At 30.3% G+C, this 19,515-nt stretch overlaps 2 protein-coding genes and 1 long non-coding RNA gene across 9 annotated transcripts; 1 reads left to right on the forward strand and 2 right to left on the reverse strand.

The window, feature by feature from the left end:
• The first annotated feature begins 54 nt into the window (after positions 1-54).
• On the forward strand, positions 55-4,438 carry LOC110639643 (proteasome subunit alpha type-6). Of its 2 annotated transcripts, none has more exons than XM_021790679.2 (9): positions 55-296; positions 396-490; positions 569-650; positions 1,171-1,267; positions 1,676-1,734; positions 1,971-2,053; positions 2,511-2,606; positions 3,662-3,721; positions 4,040-4,438. In XM_021790679.2, exons 1-9 carry the CDS (start codon positions 221-223, stop codon positions 4,130-4,132), a joined length of 741 nt encoding a protein of 246 aa, XP_021646371.1. In that variant the 5' UTR covers positions 55-220; the 3' UTR covers positions 4,133-4,438. The 2 variants fall into 2 exon arrangements, with proteins under 2 accessions (XP_021646371.1, XP_021646370.1); XM_021790678.2 differs by having other exon boundaries at positions 97-296; positions 369-490.
• A 38-nt stretch (positions 4,439-4,476) lies between these two features.
• LOC110639642 (protein STRICTOSIDINE SYNTHASE-LIKE 4) lies at positions 4,477-6,929 on the reverse strand. The gene is made up of 6 exons (XM_021790677.2): positions 6,673-6,929; positions 6,359-6,571; positions 6,213-6,280; positions 5,266-5,502; positions 5,047-5,179; positions 4,477-4,898 (listed from the first exon to the last, which is right to left on the reverse strand). The coding sequence occupies exons 1-6, from the start codon at positions 6,817-6,819 to the stop codon at positions 4,617-4,619; spliced, it is 1,080 nt and encodes a 359-aa protein (XP_021646369.2). The 5' UTR covers positions 6,820-6,929; the 3' UTR covers positions 4,477-4,616.
• Positions 6,930-13,387: 6,458 nt separating this feature from the next.
• Positions 13,388-16,261, reverse strand: LOC131179322 (uncharacterized). Of its 6 annotated transcripts, XR_009148339.1 has the most exons (5): positions 15,017-16,253; positions 14,368-14,537; positions 14,217-14,284; positions 13,663-13,801; positions 13,388-13,576 (listed from the first exon to the last, which is right to left on the reverse strand). It is a non-coding gene; the product is annotated as an uncharacterized LOC131179322 (long non-coding RNA). The 6 variants fall into 6 exon arrangements; XR_009148342.1 differs by lacking the exon at positions 14,368-14,537 and having other exon boundaries at positions 13,663-13,894; positions 15,017-16,261; XR_009148340.1 differs by having other exon boundaries at positions 13,663-13,894; positions 14,368-16,260.
• Positions 16,262-19,515: the final 3,254 nt, after the last annotated feature.

The raw sequence follows: 19,515 nt of genomic DNA on the forward strand, positions 1-19,515 counted from the left end.
GTTAGAATAATACCTAATAAATCAACGATCATAACCGAACCGACACCGTATATACGAAGGGAAGAGTAAAAAGACTTTTGGAGGGTATTTTTGGACAAAGAAAGCTCTCAGTTTTCTTGTTCAGCGAGTCACCTGCTCCTGAAAATCAAATAAGAGCTTTGCAGTTGGAGGCAAGCTTTCTTCGAAACCAAATCATTTCTGCACGTAAAGAAAACAAAGAATGAGTAGAGGAAGTGGAGGTGGATACGATCGTCACATCACCATCTTCTCCCCTGAAGGTCGACTCTTTCAAGTCGGTACGTAATCAAAATTTTTCTGTGTTTCACGCACAGTCATTACCTTCATTTTTCTTTTATCTGCTGTTTTAGTTAGTTTTCGAGAGATTTCTTTTCCAGAATATGCGTTTAAGGCAGTGAAGGCGGCAGCCATCACTTCGATCGGAGTTCGAGGGAAGGACTCTGTCTGTGTTGTCACGCAGAAGAAGGTTCCGGTAAGTACTCTCCTCGTTTGATCTGAGGCGTGAAGGATACTTCTGAATTGGATAATTGAAGTTTTGAATTATGAGCAGGACAAGCTTTTGGATCAGACTAGTGTCACCCACCTTTTTCCTATTACCAAGTACCTCGGATTGCTGGCTACCGGCATGACAGGTCAATCTCTCTCTCGTGAAATTGCACTGTTGTGTTCTATGGAGTTTTAAGTCTTTGTGTTTTGATGCAATTAGAGATCACTGACTATTGATGTTGATACTGTTTAACAAAATGTTTATTGAGATTTGCGCATTATAACGAGTCATAAATTACTAGCTCGAAAAGTTAACAATCAAATATAGGTATTTACTAGAATTTGGGGAAGATTGCATGACAATCTATTTTCTATACGCAGTTAAAATATCTGGATGCATTTTGTTAGGATATGGAAATGCGATTGAGCTTTCTGAGGCCTTAAACAGACATAACCTTGGTGCTAGAGTTCTTTGAATTTCATTTCTTGTTTCTAGAAACTCTTGCTTTTCTCTCGGTTTCCTTTTGTAAATTATGAGGCAGACTATGGTTTAGAATTCAGAAATTGGTTTTTGGTTAACTTTTGTGAATTACAAATTTTTTTAAACAATAAATATAAATTACAATCTTGAAACTTGATTTCCTATGTTATTACGTCAATTTTCAGCTGATGCAAGGACTTTAGTTCAACAAGCGCGGAATGAGGCAGCTGAGTTTCGGTTCAGATATGGATATGAAATGCCTGTGGATGTATTGGCCAAGTGGTACTGAATTTCTATATCATTTGACTATTGCACATTTTCTGAATTTGGATGGTTAAAGGTGCTGTTCAAAAAAGATCTTTCAAGATGTAGTTTGAGATAGTCCACTGCACGTTAAGCTGGTACTAAATGCTCGCTACCAACATTATGAAAAAGAAATCTTTAGTGCCTTTTAAACATTCCCATTGTTTTATATATTTGTAAACATATTCTCAATCTGGGATATAACACAGTGGCTCCCTGATACTGCTTATATTATTTTCTCTATTACATGCTTCTTTTGGATTCTTATGATTGTTTTCAATCCCACAATTACTGTCTGCAATCATGTACTTGGGTTTTTTTTCCCCCTTAGTTTACTTCAACTAATATTGTTATAGTACTTAAATCACATCCTTGGTGCATATATAGGATTGCCGACAAATCACAGGTTTACACACAGCATGCTTACATGAGACCCCTTGGAGTAAGTATGTATCTGATCTTTGCAAGTATTACTATCGCTTATACTGTCAACATTATATAATTTAGTGCTTTATATATAGTTGAGTTCGTTTGGTAGTTAAGATGTTTGCATTCATGCATATATACAAATGCATGTGTGTTATACACAGTTACACACTCACACAGCCATTTACAACTATTAATTGTTGCTACTTGTCTTACTTTTATTTATTTTAACATCTTCCTTGTATTTTCTTTGAAGTTGCCCTGGTTTTGGGTATTGATGAGGAGAATGGACCTCAACTCTACAAGTGTGATCCAGCTGGCCACTTTTATGGTCACAAGGTAGGTGGCAAACTGATTCTTTTTACCAAAATGCATCAAGGATATTTGTGCCATTTGTCTTTTTCCAAATTGCAAAGTAAGCAAACACAAGTGCTCATGATCATAGACCTAACATAACTTGTATGGGGTTTTAGGTAGATTATTGCATTCACTTTTGCGTCCTATCCAACAATAGAATTCATGTTACAGAAGAAAGCATGTTACGGAAGCCATTATGAAAAGATAAGCTGAGAGATGTTGAAGAAAAACTTTAATGTGTGCTAATTTCAACTGGAACCAGTAGAAGAATTGCTGGTGTCTGTGAACTAGTCATTTAAAGTGCTGTATATCACAATTTAAAATGCTTCTTTTATGTCAAAATTAATTGATATATATGTTGATTGATTTTAACTTCCCATTGCGTAAAATTCCAAGGGAACTTTGTGCTCAATGGTCTTGTTTTTATTATACGTTGCAGGCTACCAGTGCTGGATTGAAAGAACAAGAGGCTATCAATTTTTTGGAAAAGAAAATGAAAAATGACCCCGCTTTTTCCTATGAAGAAACTGTGCAGGTACTCATATCTTTTCCCATTTCTTGAAAGGAATTTGCTGAAGGGCATATTTATTTGGGTTAATTACAAAAAAGACTTGAACTTCATTTCAACTCTCAAATCCCAAGTTCTTAACTATAGCTAACTTTCAAAATAGTCAATTATGGCCTATACTTCTTATTTAGAATTGTGATGAGGTCATCAAAGTTCATTAATTACATGTAAAATAACACATAGATGGAATAATTACACATAAATTTTAATAATATCTGTAGCCTAATATCAATAGCTTTTTCATTATATTGATGTTTCTACTATAATAAGTAATAACCATATTAGCAGCTGATTTTACATATAATTAAATAGATTTAGATGACTTGGCTATTATTGAAATATTCAAAGTTTGGGTTGTGATTTCAAATTGGATATAGATTAGGCCTTCATTGTGAATACCAGCCTTATTTATTTTTAGTTTTAATGCAAAGCTTAGAAATGGAGAAAGAGGGAGGGGAGATGGGGTATCATTTGAGGGAAGTTAATTCTATTTTCAAGTCACAAATTATCAATTTTTGTAAATATATTTTTTGGGCATCTTTTACCTAAAACAGTTAATTGGAAATTTTGCATTCTATCCGTACCTTGAGAATTGAGATAAGGGAATATTGATTAAAAGAATATATTTGATAAATTCTGCCTGTGAGTTTTTCTATTTTGAATCTTTTTACGAATTCCTGAGTTTGCCCACACATAGATTAAAACTATGTATGCTGAGAGGAAAATGCACTGAACTTTTTAGCTAGAATTTGTTTCATTTTCTTTTGTTTTGAGATTAGGGATGGGGATTAATTTTTTAACTGAATAAAAATTTACAGCGAGATGATCAGTTTCACATTATGATTACCTGATTTCTTGGGCTGCTGATGAATTTATACATAGGAATAGATTATGTTTAAGTTTTGGTTTGCTAATTACCAATTATTGCAACGCTTCTTGTAGAAGAATTTTTATAGGTTTTTTGCTTGTTTGATATTTTAAATATAAAGTTCCTAATAGTGCACATTGCTAATGTCAAGCAGACTGCTATTTCTGCTCTGCAATCTGTTCTTCAAGAGGACTTCAAGGCTACTGAGATTGAGGTATTAATGTTTCCCTTATCATGTGCAATAGTATCAGAATGACTGAAATGAAAAGATGCTAATAGTAAATATTTTAATATGTTCACCATCAAATATAACTAAGGTCAAATAGAGAATCTTGCATTGGTATAAGTTTATTCTCTTCCATTGGTGGCTTTTGATTGGACTCTTGTATTACCACGTGTTATTGAGTTTTTCCTTTTTTCCAATAGGATTTGTAATATTGGATTTTGTCTATTTTCACTGGCACAAAGAGGTGTGTTATAGTAGTAAAAAATTTTCAGCAAATCAGACACAATAATATTTGGTGTTTTTCAGGTTGGAGTTGTGAGAGCAGACAATCGAGTTTTTAGAGTGTTGTCAACTGAGGAGATTGATGAACATTTGACTGCTATTAGTGAACGTGACTGATTTTATGGAGTATCACAGCTACTTGCACAATGGAGACAATTCTGCTGGCATTGGGGGTCATCAGGATATGCTTAGTTTAGATTATTTGAAAAGGAGATAAGAGAGGGAAGGATTACTGCTATTATTTTGAATTTTATACCCCTCTCGCTGCTTAAGTTTTGTTAAATTATCAAATGGTGCTGCATTTCTTTCTTCTGCCTTTTGTCAAGAATATCATGTGCTAAATGGTTCCAGTTACGGAAAACCCTTTATTGCCAGCATAGCATTTGCAAACTTTTAAGTGTTAGTGCCAATTTTATTATCTTCTATACCTGTGTAATGGAAGCTTATGGTGATCGTCATAATGCAGAAGAATGAAATGTTTCTGGCACAATAGATATTTTGCGAGCAGATAGTGTTCTATGGTGCTTAAATAATAATAGCAAGTCGCCCCATGTTCATACCTAATGCACATGCATAAGGCTTGCTTTTTAACTTTTGCATCCTACGAATATCCAGCCACTTTCAGTGGTATTTTTCCAATGAAGTTGGCGTTTAAGCTTCCAAAGTAAAGGTGATCCTCGAACTCAAAAGCTGAAGTTACAAACGACATCACTCTTCCATTGGGATCATCAAACATCCTGGTAATATTTCCATCAGCTGCCAAATTCACCACCTTTGCTTTCCTGTAGGCTCCATTGACTAGTTTAACCAATTTGGGAAATGATGCCACTAAATGTTTGGATGAAATTGAGGAGTGCAAGAATTCCAGCTTATCCGGAACAAACTGCAGCACAAATATTGTTTTGGTTTAGTTTCACAATAATCTGTTAACCCCAGACATTTTAGCATCAGGCTGCATTTCTTGAGCATGATATTTGCTGGGTAGTAATTTTTGCAAGCTCATATTTTGCAGAGTATAGGAATATAAATACCTGTAGCAAAGCAATCCAGAAAGAACCGTCCGGAGCCAGATTGATGTTATCAGGTCCGCCAGGAAGGTTCTCAACAAAAATTTCTGTTTTACCTTTGTTCTTGCCCTTGAGCCAATATTTTTGGCACCTAAATCTGATTCAAAAGAAAGATGCATGCTATATGCTCAAAAAGTTTGTCTTTCCATGAGCTGCAAGAAAGTGCTGAATGAATTTACTTACTTCCAAGTTTCACAGAAGACCAGAAAATCTTCTTCCCTTGAGAGAGCAACACCATTGGGGAAGCACAAACCATCAAGCAGAATCGAGGTCTCATTCAATGAGGGATCATACTTGAGCAATTGCCCATGAGGCTTGGCCTCGAGAACATCTAGAAACCAATCATGGAGTCCAAATTTGGTGCTTGCAACACTAAAATAGAGGTTACCATCTGAATCTTCAATCACCTCATCCGCAAACCTATCAAGTCATGTAATAATTCATCAACTAATAATGTCTCTCCTGGGGAATGACCGTTGGAAATCTAAGTCCCACATTGCGAGTAAACAAGAATGAAATAGTAAAAATAAGTGATTGGATTACAATTGAATTGGCTAGCAATTTTAATGTGTAAAGCAATTCAATTATTTTGAATTAATACCTAATTTAACCAACACTCTTTCTGAATTTAATAATGATTTATGTGGCATGGAGATACCCCCAAATTCCAAAAGCCTCCTGTGGTCAAGATAATGTTGGTGCTATAACTGGGATGCCAGCAATGACATTTTCTTTTCTAGTGAGTAGTGACAAGCAATATGTTTATGGTGGTCCTTCTTGTTACACTGTTGAAGCATATCAGTTACTGCAAGGTGTCCATGAGAGGGACTTTATTATATTTTATCCAGGATAAATCTCATATTTGAGGATCTAGACAAATTAACAATAATTTGCTGATTAGGAACCATAGTGCATGACAATGATCTATATTCATCAGTTCCAAGAAGATAAAGATAATCCTTATAATAGATAAGGCTGATTGCCTATTTCCTCCATAGTTTATCCTAAGCAATCACGCCCTGTTCATCTTTTCCAACAGATAGAAACTTGAATGCTTGATTGCCTGCACTACCAATCAAGTGCTTGACCACTAGAGGACTTAATTAGCAAATTATGGAACAGATTTTCACCTTATCGGGGACCCATTAATGTGTGATGCAAGAACTGTAACTCCATCTTCAGTAACCTTAAGCAAACCCTGCAATTACATAATAGTTTAATTAGCGCAGGTCTGCATTAATTAGTTCAAAAAGGTACTATTCCTTTTAGTATTTACCATTTCAGCATCACAAACGACGAGACCACCTTCCTTGGAGATTGTGATACCAAGTAAGGCATCGCTGTCTATCCTCTTCCAATTCTCCCAGGATCCATTCTTATGCAATCTTTTGATCCAACCATCTCTGACTGCCGTATACAGTAGACCCTCTCTGTCTACACAAACATCTTCTGGACCTTGTAAAAGTCCTTCTCCAAGTTTAATCACTTCCTACAGAGAAGAGGGAAAAGAATAGCAACAGCACTTGATGTCAAGCTTCATATAAAGTAACTAATAAGCACAGGCGAAAAGATGTATATAAAGCTCCTTACCTGTAGTCGCTTGTTTGTGGGAAGAGAAGAAGTTGGAGGCAATTGAAGCAAGTCGGGAGATATCGGTGAGAAGAAGAAGATTTGAAATAGAAAAGCAAGGAGACAAGCTAGCAGAAATCCTGAACATGCCGGTACACAGCGCTGCATGGTCCAGAGAAGGCAGCAATAATTGGTGAGTTTGAAGGGGTAATGAGGGGTGGAAAACTCTCGATGTTGATGGTATCTAATCTATATATACACAAACAAAAAGCAGGCAGAACCTTCTCCAATGGCTACACGTGACGGCTGTATATAGAGATAATAAATTTGAAATCATCATGTATAATCTACACTAATTGATTGCTTGATTGATTAATTAAAGTTAATAAAAAATATCATAAATTTAAAAAAGTAAATTAAGCACTAATTTCTCAATGAAAATTAAAAGTGGAATGTTAACTTGATTAAAAATTTACTATGGTAATAAAATTCCCCAAAAAATTACATGCCCAATTCAATAAGGTAATAAAATAATTTATATTTTAAATTTATGAAAAAAATAATATTTTTCATGCTAAAATCTATTTAGTGATTTTTTAAAAGAAAATACAATATCTAAAAATAAAGCAATTTATCTTATAGAGTTTGTTTTATATATTGTTATTTTGGCAACTCTAAATAGAGGTAATAAGTTTAAAATTACCATGTAAAATTTCCACTAATTGCTTGCTTGGTTGGCTAATTAAAGTCAATTAAAGAAAAACTATAAATTTAAAAAAGGCAAAATTGAGCACTAATTTTGCAATGAAAATTAAAAATGAGAATATTAAATGCATTAAAAAAATTAATAAGTAATAAAATTTTAAAAAAAATTACATGTCCAATCTGCAAAAAAATATATTTTTTTTTCATACTAAAATCTATTTTGTGATTTTTTTTAAAGAAAATACAATCTCTAATAGTAAAGCCATTTATCTTATAGAGTTTGTTTTATATATTGTTATTAAAATTATTGTAAAAATATTTTTTAAAATATATTAAATAAAATTGACAAAAAGTAATTTTTAATTTTAAATTTAATATTTTAATTATAAATTTTAAAATAATTGTTTTTATTCATTTAAATTTAATTAAAGAAATTTAAATTTAAACCTTATAAATTTTAAAATAGTTTTAATATTATTAAATCAAAGTTATTAATTTCAAATCATTGCATATATATTCTTTTGTATTATATTTATTGTTTCTATGTAACACCCCCTAATTTTTAAATTTATTATTTTGTGGGTGAATATTAATATTTTATTTTATTTAAATTTTAAGAAATTATTTGAAATTTTTAGGATTTTAGAAATCGAGTTCGATTTTTTAAAAATATAAAACTTTGATGATTTTTAAAAATTAATTTAAAGACCACGTGGCAAAACTAAAAATATATTTGGACTCTACGAATTTTTTTGAATTTTCTAGAATTTTTTTGAAATTTTTGGGCCTCGTTTTCGGTCCCAAGACAGAGTAAAAATTTAAAATTTTATGAATCGAACCGATCGAATCGAACCGGACCGAATCGGACCGATCGAATCGAACCAGCCAGATCCTTTTCTTCTTCTTCCGTGCGCGTCCCTGACCCCTCTTCCTCTCTCTCCCATTTTCTCTCTCCTCTCTCCTCTTTCCTCCCTCCTCCCTACGCCACGCCACCACCACCCAGCCCTTCCAACCTCGCCGGCGCGCCGCCCCAGTGCCTCCCCACGGCCGGAAGACGTCCCAGGCGGCCGAAAAACACACTTGAAAACCCACCTGTGCGTGCGCGCTGTTTCAATTTCCCGACCAAAATCCAGCCAAACCGGCCACCGTTTGGGCCGGGTTTTGTATTTAAACTCATCTACACCTTGAAAGCTTTCCATAGATACTAAGAACACCAAAATCCATCCAGCTGTTTGCCTAATTTTTGTTCGGAAAATTTTAGCCCATTTCAATTTTTGGGCTAGATTTCTCACAAACCGTGAACTCCACAAGAAAACCAAGACTACCAGAGCGCTCCACTCGTTGAAAGTTTCGCGGCAATATAAATTTTAAAATTTTTCGACATCGTTTTCGTTGGGTCCCACAAAACTTCATAGTATTTTTCCGAGCACTAAATGAGCTTAGAAAATTTCATAAAAATTATGTACTAACCCCCCGTGTTGTGGACTTCGTATAGGTACCTTCAATTAGTGGAAATTCAATGGTTGCCCAGGTCTATAAATTTCAGGCAGACAAACAGGCTATCGAAAAAGTTTTGGAATTAGGTCGAGATTTTAGCTACCCCACCGTTGTCAGACGTCCTGAGTGCGTCCCCGGAGTCGGAATCGACATGGGTAAACCCGAACCTTGCTTTTTCTTAATTTTCTAGTGCCTGAATGGTATTAAAAATCCATAAAATATTCGTGGTAGCTTAAAAAATTTTAATTCTTTTTGCATTAGCTTAGTAATGATGCTAAGGATCGCGGGACAAAGTTTTAAAATTTTTAGAACTCATTTGGGCAGTTTTTGCAAAAGGATTAAATTATGAGGACTAAACTATAATTTTACAAATTATGATTGATGACTATTTGGATGGGCCTAGGAGGGGCTGTGTGATGTGATTGAGTTGTGGGTATATGTGTAACACCCTAGGCAAATCCCACATAGACAAAACACGGGAGAGATGCTGGGTTTATAAGTTGGTGGTTCGTAACCCCTAGTAACGCGTTTTAAAACCGTGAGTGCTTCGACCCAGAGCGGAGAATATCACTAGTGGGCCGGGCCGTTACATTTGTGGTATCAGAGCCGCTCCGCGTGCAACCTTGAACGATGGTGGGGCAAACCTCAGCGAGGACGCTGAGTCCCATAAGGGGGGTGGATTGTAACACCCTAGGCAAATGCCACATCGACAAAACACGGGAGAGATGCTGGGTTTATAAGTTGGTGGTTCGTAACCCCTAGTGACGCATTTTAAAACCGTGAGGGCTTCGACCCAGAGCGGACAATATCACTAGTGGGCCAGGCCATTACATTTGGTTTGTGGATATAGAAGTGCGTTTTAAGCCTTTTTGCAGGTTGGATAGGTCCTAGGTATAGGGAAGACTCTGCCGAATTTTCGGCACGACTTAGGACATCTTTGGTCTTTTCTTAGCTTATATTGAGTCAAATGTACTAAATAATTGTAATAAAAATTATAAGATGAGCCGGGACAACCTTCCTCCTCCGCCCAGCTGCTACAGTGACTGTGGTTAAGTCTGTGAGTAAAATATTAATTTTAATTATAATTTCGATATTATTATATGTTCAAACATGCCCATTTATCACTTATATGTATATATATATGTAATTAAACTTTAGACACGTTTTATGTTGCATTCACAACTGTTAAAGTGCCATGGATGTTGTTTGTGGTAATTTGGAGCAGTGTGCGTGCGTTGGCGTGCGTGTGGTATAGTGTTGGATATGGATAGGACAGGTAGACACGGCTTGAGATCTTCGCTGGGACCTAGTCCTTCGGGGTAGACACGGCTTGAGTTCTTTGCTGGGACCTCGTATTTGATTTAATAAGCGAAAGTCCGGCTTGGATCAAGAGAGTATAAGGGATCAGCTCCTATATATGTATTGTTTGACACTCTCGAGTGTGTGAGTGCTCCAAATTGTCTTTTTGATGTGATTTGTATGAAATTTATGACGATGTTACATTTCACTCCACATGGTGCATTAGCTTTAGATAGCTATAAAGATTATGGTTAAAATTAATATTTTACTCTTTGAGTCGAACGCTCACTCCTGTTCATTATTTTTCCAGGCTACAGGAGGATTATTGTTGTGGTTAACTTGCTTTTCTTCTTCGCAGGTCGTCTATTAATGTTTGTATAATTCTGTTAACTCCTAGAATTTTCGCATATGTTAGAAATATTTATTTGAATATAATTTGCCATGTTGGACCTATAAACTTATTATATGTATGTATGTTGGACTAGATGAGGGAGCTGAGCTCCCATTTGACTTTATATTATTATGAGTATGTGGAGGGTGAGCTGAGCTCCCCAATTGATTATATATTGTATTTACAGGTTGGGTAATTAAAAAACTCCCGATTAAAATATCCATTTTATGACCAGACTCTGTTCGGTTGAATTCTTGAAATTGGGCCCAAATGGGCCTTAGAGTTGGGTTGAAAAATAGTTAGGCTTACTACGGGCCTCGGGGGCTTTAAGTTAGCCCAGGTCCTAGTGCCGGTCCGGCCCATAGGTTGGGTCGTGACATTCTAGATTATTAATTTTTTTAGAATAATATTAATGGGATTGAATAAAGATAATATTTAATATATTATATCACTTTAATATATTAAATAGATATAAAAAGTGTTTAACATTTTAAAATGACAAAAATCATCGTATAGTTTAACTAATCACAAAACATTTAATATCTTTAATTTATATTTTTATTCTATTTTTATGCTTTTTATTATTTTTGTTAATAAGTTTTTATAATATTATAAAAGTTTCATTAAAAAATTATGAGATAAAAAATTTAATCCATATAAAAAGTAATGAAGAAAATAGAGAGTAATTAATGATAAATTTAAAATATTATTTGTTACATAGTAAAATTAAAAAATAAATATATAAATTAAAATTACATGTGCAAAAGCACAAATAATTCTCTAGGATTAAACTCATTGTTTTAATAATAAAAATCATTGTTATTAATTCAGAATGACCGATTGGAATGATAAATCAAATTTCAAGTTAATTTAGATTTGTAATTTTGTCGGATCAAAAATTAATTAATTGTGATCCAATTACTTTGATCAATAGGATTAGTAAAGTTTAAATTATTTTTTGAATAAATTAATTATGCTATACTTTGAATAAAATAATTATAGAACTACCATTTATTTAAAAACATTATACCATTAATTTATGTATTAAAAATTAAATAAAGTATTTTTAATTAATTAACCTCAAATTGATTTAAAAAATTATCGTTAGAACAGAAGAAAATCATTTAAATTAAATAAATTAAGAGAAAATTGTGAAAAAAAAATTAAATTTTATAAATTGAACTATCGACGTTAAATAACGCTTAATAAAATAATTTTATCTAAATAATATATATATTAATTTAGTACTATTGGATTTAAGCCAAAATAACTAATAGAATTATAAATTTTAAAATATTTATTAAATGACGCGTTTAAGGTTTTAATTAGGAAATTTAGAAAAAAATCTGTCCTAAAAATCAATGAGGATTTCACATTTTAACATCTGGAATTGTTATTCTACTAAATATATTATTTTCTTTAATAATCTAATTTAATTTGTTTGTAAAAAATTTACAAATTTTGGATGTACAGTTTTATGTAAAAATGCTTTCTAATTTATTTTTTTTTCTTAATATAAAATTGAGATAATTAAAAAAAAAATAGATAATGGTTAAAATTTTGTGCCAATATCAAGTTTATCAATAAAAAAAGAATTTTTTTATTATTTTTTTTTAAATTATAGTCCTAATTCTTTATAATAAGTTCATTTAGAATAAATCATTTATAAAAAAAGAATTCTTACACATGCATGAATTCTATTTCTTTTTAAATAAAAAAATTTTTAATTAAAAAAAATTAAATTTTTTCTTTCTGAACATGAGAATTAATAAAAAAAATAATTAAATTAAATTCTCGTAAAATTTTACATTTCAAATGAGGGGAATAGGTTAAAATACTTTTAATTTGATAAAAGATTTTAAGGGTTTTCATTTGTTTATTTATGTATTAAATAAGGCTTTTCATTTTTATCTTTAAGAGTATATATATATATATATATATATATATATATATATATATATATATATAGAGAGAGAGAGAGAGAGAGAGAGAGAGAGAGAGAGAGAGAGAGAGAGAGAGAGAGAGAGACTTTTAAAATGGAACCGTAACTAAAATGTTTGGCCCTATCAATGATAATAGATGACAAGGGAGAAGACAATATGTATATAGGGATGGCAATAGGTCAAGTACACGAGGATATCTGATTCAACCAAACATTAATAAGATGGATTTAAGTTGTATTTGATTAGGTTTAGAATGTGTTTAAATTAGATGAATAATATCTATGATGGTTTAGATCAGGTTTAAATTTTGCATGTTATGGAAATTATTTATATAAATAATTAATTAAATTAAAAAATATATTTTTATAATAATATTTATGAGTTTTTATATATTATATTTTAAATAATAAGAATTTAAATATTTTTATAGAATTATTAAATTTTTAAAATATAAATTATTAATAAAAAGTATTCTTTATGTAGATTATTAATTAAAATATATAAAATTAAACTGATTCAGGTATTTTTTTATATAGTAATAATTAAGTTTATGATAGATTCAAGTAGTTAAAAATAAATTTTAATAGGGTTTGTAAGAAGTTCAGGTATTGAGAAAATGAAATGGATTCAAATTCAGGTTCAGATAAGGTAAATTTAATTTATTGCTACCCTATCCATTGTCATTCCTACGTATGACGAGAATAAGTCAAATTTATAATTTTTTAATAGTTAAAATCTCATTTAACTAAAAAAGTTATATTAGCCAAATCTAGCTATGATCCAAAGGTAAGACCTAAGACCTAAGAAGCATCTCATTGGGAAATTAGTAAGCTTGAAGAAAGCAAGGAGAGCTTGGGAAGCAAATTGGAGGGGAAAAAAAAACAAGCACCAAAGTAATAGATAGGCAACTATGCATCAAGATTCAACCTAATAAGTGGCCCAGATTGATCCAAATAGTTGTACACACATGTTTTCAACAAAAGCATATTGCATAAGCAAACGACTCCTAATGATGAGACACCTACAATTACCAAAAATTTCTGTTTTGCCTTTCTTCTTGCCCATGAGCCAATATTTTTGGCACCTAAATCTGATTCAAAAGAAAGAAGCATGTGATATGCTGAAAAAATTTGTCTTTCCATGTGCTACAAGAAAGTGCTAAATGAAATTACTTACTTCCAAGTTCCACAAAAGACCAGAAAATCTTCTTCCCTTGAGAGAGCAACACCATTGGGCTGGGAAGCACATATCATCAAGCAGAATTGAGGTCTCATTCAAAAAGGGATCATACTTGAGCAATTGCCCGTGAGAAGGACTACGTTGAACAGTTTAAGCATATCAGTTACTGCAGGCTATCCACGAAGGACTTTATCAATTTTTATCTAGGAGAAATCTCATATGTGAGGATCTAGACAAATTAACAATAATTTGCTGATTAGGAACCATTATGCATGATAATGATCTGTATTAATCAGTTCCAAGAAGATCATAAAGATAACCCTAATTATAATAGATAAGGCTATGATTGCCTATTTCCTCCACAGTTTGATTTCCTAATTATTACTGTGTTGCATCAGAGTCTAAATGTTTATCCTAAACAATCACGACTTGTTCATATCTTTTCCAAGGGATGAAACTTGAGTCGTTGGTTGCCTGCGCTACCATCAAGTGCATGCTTGACCGCTAGCTAGAGGACTTGCATAAGTAAATTAAAGAACACAGACTTTTACCTTATTTCAGACCCAATAATGTGTGATGCAAGAACTGTTACTCCATCTTCAGTAACTTCAAGCAAACCCTGCAATTACAATAAATAGCTTAATTATTGCAGTTCTGAATTAATTAGTTCAACATCCTAGGTCCTCTTCTTTTTGTATTTACCATTTTAGCATCACAAATGACAAGATAAGACCACCTTCCTTGGAGGTTGTGATACCAAGTAAGGCATCGCTCTCTATCTACTTCCAATTCTCCCAGGATCCATTCTTATGCAATCTTGTACAGCAGACCCTTTCTGTCCATACAAACATCTTCTGGGCCTTCTAAAAATCCTTCTCCAAGTTTAATTAGAGATGCAATATATATCAGAAGTTATTTTTTTGTCTATAATTTATAACATAGAATATAAAATTATTGTACAAATCACTTTTTTAAATAAATATAGTTAATAATTCCTTGAAAAATTACTCGTATCAAAATACGATAAGATAGTCTTCTTAACATAAGATGTGATAGATATTTAATTTGAAACTCTCTACAATGGACTATTATCTCTATTATTTTAAATCATTTTTATTTTTATTATTAATATTTTTTTTGTTACCGGTGTAAAGGCCAAAAAGATCAATGCACTGGACCCATACGGAAAGGCCAGTAAGCCACTAATATTTCTGTGAAAGAATCCTCAACAGCCATGGAGGAAGTGCCTGCATGATGTGAAACTCCACTTCTCTAGCCTTTTAGAACTAAAATTAATGTCCTTTCCTATCAGGGAAAAGAAAATGAAAAATAAAGAGGAAGTTTTTATCACCTAATTGCCGAATCAGCAGCACTACTTCTCTCCATCAGGATCGGTCAAGGTTATTGGTAATCTTGCTTTTTCTTGATATGCCATTGAATAGGCACAGAAATTGTTGCAGGTAGCTTCCAAGTTCCAAGTCGACTATTTGCTGCGAAATGTTTAATCATCCTGTTACACACTGCTTGAAGCATGAATCATCAATTGATTGGTTACTTTACCAGGACTTGATCCATTTATGGCAAATTCTCTGTTATCAGGTCCATCAGGAGAGTTATCACTTCTCAGCGAAGATCTTTGCTTTATTTTTGGTATCTTTCACCCAATACCTTTCTTCGCGCCAGGGAGTAATGCCACAGGAAATGAACAACACGAAATCCTTCCTTTCCTCAAGATCACATCCGCATACATTCAAATTCTGGAATTCCTGTTTGGTTCTTGAGATGCTATAATCCGATGATATTCACTGAAATTTAACTTAATGGGCATAACTGTATCACCATTAAACACTAATTTGTGGTCCAGACACCAGATTACCAGTTCCTTTCAGAATATTAATGCAGTAGACAGGGCCAGACATAAGGTTGCATATTCTTGACAAGTCATGACAAACAACAAGTTAATCTCGTTTGGATAATACTATCCTAAAGAGCATTGAAGCAAGGAGCTTGCGAAAGAGACACTGCATGTATAGTTCACATCAAAGAAATTAAAACTGGGAAGGGATGTCCTCAACAGCTTCAAAAAGAACCAAGAACTTGATTTCATGTCTCAAATGATACCAAACTATGATGCATCATCTGTAGTTATCAGTTCCCTCAGAAAAGATTCCCCCGTTACAGCCAAACCCAATTAAACAGTGTGCTTTGCCCATTCCCTGAGGCAGCTGCCAGCTGCCACACCTACATTTCCAAGTCACATCGGAAGAAATAGCACAAAATGCACATGGGTTATATAAGGGATTGTGATCTGCTTCATTGGCCATCATTTTCTAACAGGAATCTTGGCCTAGCTATCTTGGACGGGTGAAGGTTTTTCAGATCATCAGCCCAAAATTACTTTTCCTTTGCTATAAACTGAAATGTGGTGTGAAAAAAAAAAAAAACTAGAATGATTAGTATGGATAAGACTGAATATAGACGGTGCTGTGTTTGTTTGTCGTGTACCACAAATAGCTTTAATTGTGGATGTCAAGCGGCGAGGAAAGGCCCGAGTTACATCGAACCAAGCATGAATCATCATATCCCCTCTCCACCGCCGCCTTCCACTACCTCTTTTTTTTATATATATATAATTTAGGGTCTATGATCGAAAATCAAAAATTTTAAATTTTAAATTTCAACGATATAATGATATTTTTTTAAGATTTAATGATCATATTTACATAATAAAAAGTAATTAATTCCTTTTATTACTATAAAAGTAAATAACTTAAAAAAAATAAAATGAAAAACTTAAATTTATATAATTTAAAAAAAAAAGACTAATCAAATTATTCTTAATTTATATATTTAATAAGTAATAATAATAAATAATCAATTATTAAAATCCCTTAATAAAGTTACAAAACATATAAAAAAGAGTTTAAGAACTATTATAAAATTCAGATTTACGAATTGACTCGATAAATAAATAATTAATAGATAAAATTAAACTGATTCTCTAATTGAATTGATAAGAAATTGACCTTAAAAAAATAAGATAATTCACTGGTTAAACTTGTTAGCATTGACTCGATAAGTCAGTCTAAATTCAAAATTTTTAAAAAAATCAATAATATAAATATTTTAATATTTAAATATTTAAATTTGTATTTAGTAGTTAAATAAGATATTATTTAACTATTATTGTTTTATTTATAATAATAAAAAAATTATAAAATGATATGTTTATTTTTTTTATTTTTAATGTATAGTTAATATTCTATAAATATTAGAATATAGTTGTTTATTTTTAAAAAAATTTATTTTATATATTAATTATGAATTTTGAGACTAAAAGATATTAAATATATTTAATATTTTCATATAAAATTTAAAAATATTATTAAAATACATATAAATATAATATAATAAATATTAAAAATTGATTTAAAAAATAAAATTTAATTGATTAAACTTATTTAATTATATTAATAAGTATTAGATTTAATTAATATAATTAAATTATCTTTTAATAATTTACTAATTAAATCATTGATCCATTGATAAAATTAATGACTTATTGATCCGTTTAATGTTATTGGATGAATAATTCTTATTTTTTTAAAATTTTAATAAGAAAATAAAGTTGGTTTGAAGTGATATTTTATCTCTTTTTTTTTTAACATAAAATTCTCAAACATGGAAATGATTTATCCATTTATCTTATCTTTCTTTTTTTTTTTTTCTATCCTCCATCTAAATTAAATGTAAAAAATAACTCTTAATTACTCCCAAATGAATACATAATTTCAAATAATTAAAAAAACAAACTGAGATTAACCTCATATTTCCTAAAAAAATTTTCAATAATATTTACAACTAATTTTCATTTCTGCTATCATCTCTTTTGAATAAATTGCTTTCATTTTATTAAAAATTAATGTAACTATGGCTTCATATGTTTCGTGAAAAATAATTTATATATAAAAATATTTTTTAAAAAAGCTATTCAATTTTATGTTGTTCAGTTATAATATTAAATTTTTAATATGTATTTATATCATATATTTATAATTGTTTTCGCCTTTTGATAAAATTATTTAAGTTTATAAAATAGAAAATGATTTCCTCAAGAGGGTGTTTGACTTGACTACTTACTTTTAACTTTTGACTTAGAATATATTTTTTAACTTATAAGGTAATTTGAAAATAAGTAATTAATTATTTTTTAAAATTATTTTAAAATAACTTTTAAATAGTTAAAGTGTTTGATTAAAAAGCGCTTAAAAATAACTTAATTCGTCAAATTAACTAAAAAAAATATATCATTGGTGTTGTGATTATTAAATTGAGGATAATATTAATATTTTAAAAAATTATTAGGATAATATAATTTTTTATTTGATCAAAATATAATTTTAAAATAAATAAATAAGCAATAAGTAAAATTATTTGGCTTATAACTCTTTACTTATTTTAAATATTTTTTTTTTCTTATAAGTTAAACTAAATACTAATCTATTTTTAATTTTCTATTTATAAGTAGGTTTGATCAAATATCTTTTAGTTTTCTTTTTTATAAGAAAAATATTTTTTATTAACTTATTTTCTAAATACTTCAAACACTAGAAAATTCCGTAAAGTAAATAAAGGCTATGTATAATTTTATCAATCTAATTATTATTTTTTATTATAATATATATTTTTATATTATGATTAGAATATCATCAAACCAATTTACATTAAAATTAATTTTTTTCCAGCGATATTAAAAATAAATTCTTCTACACCCATTTAAGATATTCAAGATTACTATTCTGAATATACTTTTACGTTTTCAAAATATTAAATTTAATTATTGTCCTATTTTATTTCAATATATATATATATTGAGATAATATATATATATATATATATATATATATATATATATATATATATATATATATATATATATATATTGAAATAAAATACGACAATAATTAAATTTAATATTTTAAAAATGTAAGTCATATTATTTGACTAATACCAAAAAGTGATTGCCAAAATTCTAATCTCTCAAGCATAAACTCTCCCAATACTTAAAAATAAAAAAAAATAAAAAAAATAAAAAAAAATGATGCTGTTGGGTTTGGTTAACATCTTACAAACCTAGAATATATTTCCTCCTCATTTTAGGGGGAAAAAAGGTAAATAGGGGTGGGATGTCATTATGAGCTTGCCATGTAAACCAAAGGGAAGTGTCAAAACCATGTGCCATACATTCAACCCCATTTATAAAACAAAAAAATTACTTTATAGGAATTTTTTTTTCACTTAATAGTATTTTAGAAAAATTACTATTTAATTTATATATTTTAATAAAATTAATTAATTAGTCTATGAATTTTAAAAAATAATATTATTTAATTACTAATTATTAAAAATATAATCTTCCATAAACATAGAAATTTTACAATGTAGAAATTAAATTAGAATTTACATATATATTTTTAATTTTTTATTACTGGACATCTTTTTATGTTTTCTCTACTAAAAAATAAGTTTTTTTAATTACTTACAAATTTAAGAAAATTGATTAGCTTATATCAATTTTATCAACATATGAAAATAAAGGGAAAATAAGAAGGAGAAAGATATAACCATAGAAGATAAGAAACATGGAGAGAAAAAAATAAGAAAGGATAAAAGATAAATAAAGGGAAAAAATTATTATAGTTTAGATATAAAAAAATAATTATAAGACTAAATAATTAATGAAATAAAAAAATAGAGATTAATTAATGTATTTTTTAAAAATATAAAAATTAACTAATTAATTTTATTAAAATAAAAAAATTAAAAAATAATTTAATAATTTAATCATTA

This window comes from Hevea brasiliensis, chromosome 4 (assembly GCF_030052815.1).
Source record: "Hevea brasiliensis isolate MT/VB/25A 57/8 chromosome 4, ASM3005281v1, whole genome shotgun sequence".
Lineage (NCBI taxonomy): Eukaryota > Viridiplantae > Streptophyta > Magnoliopsida > Malpighiales > Euphorbiaceae > Hevea > Hevea brasiliensis.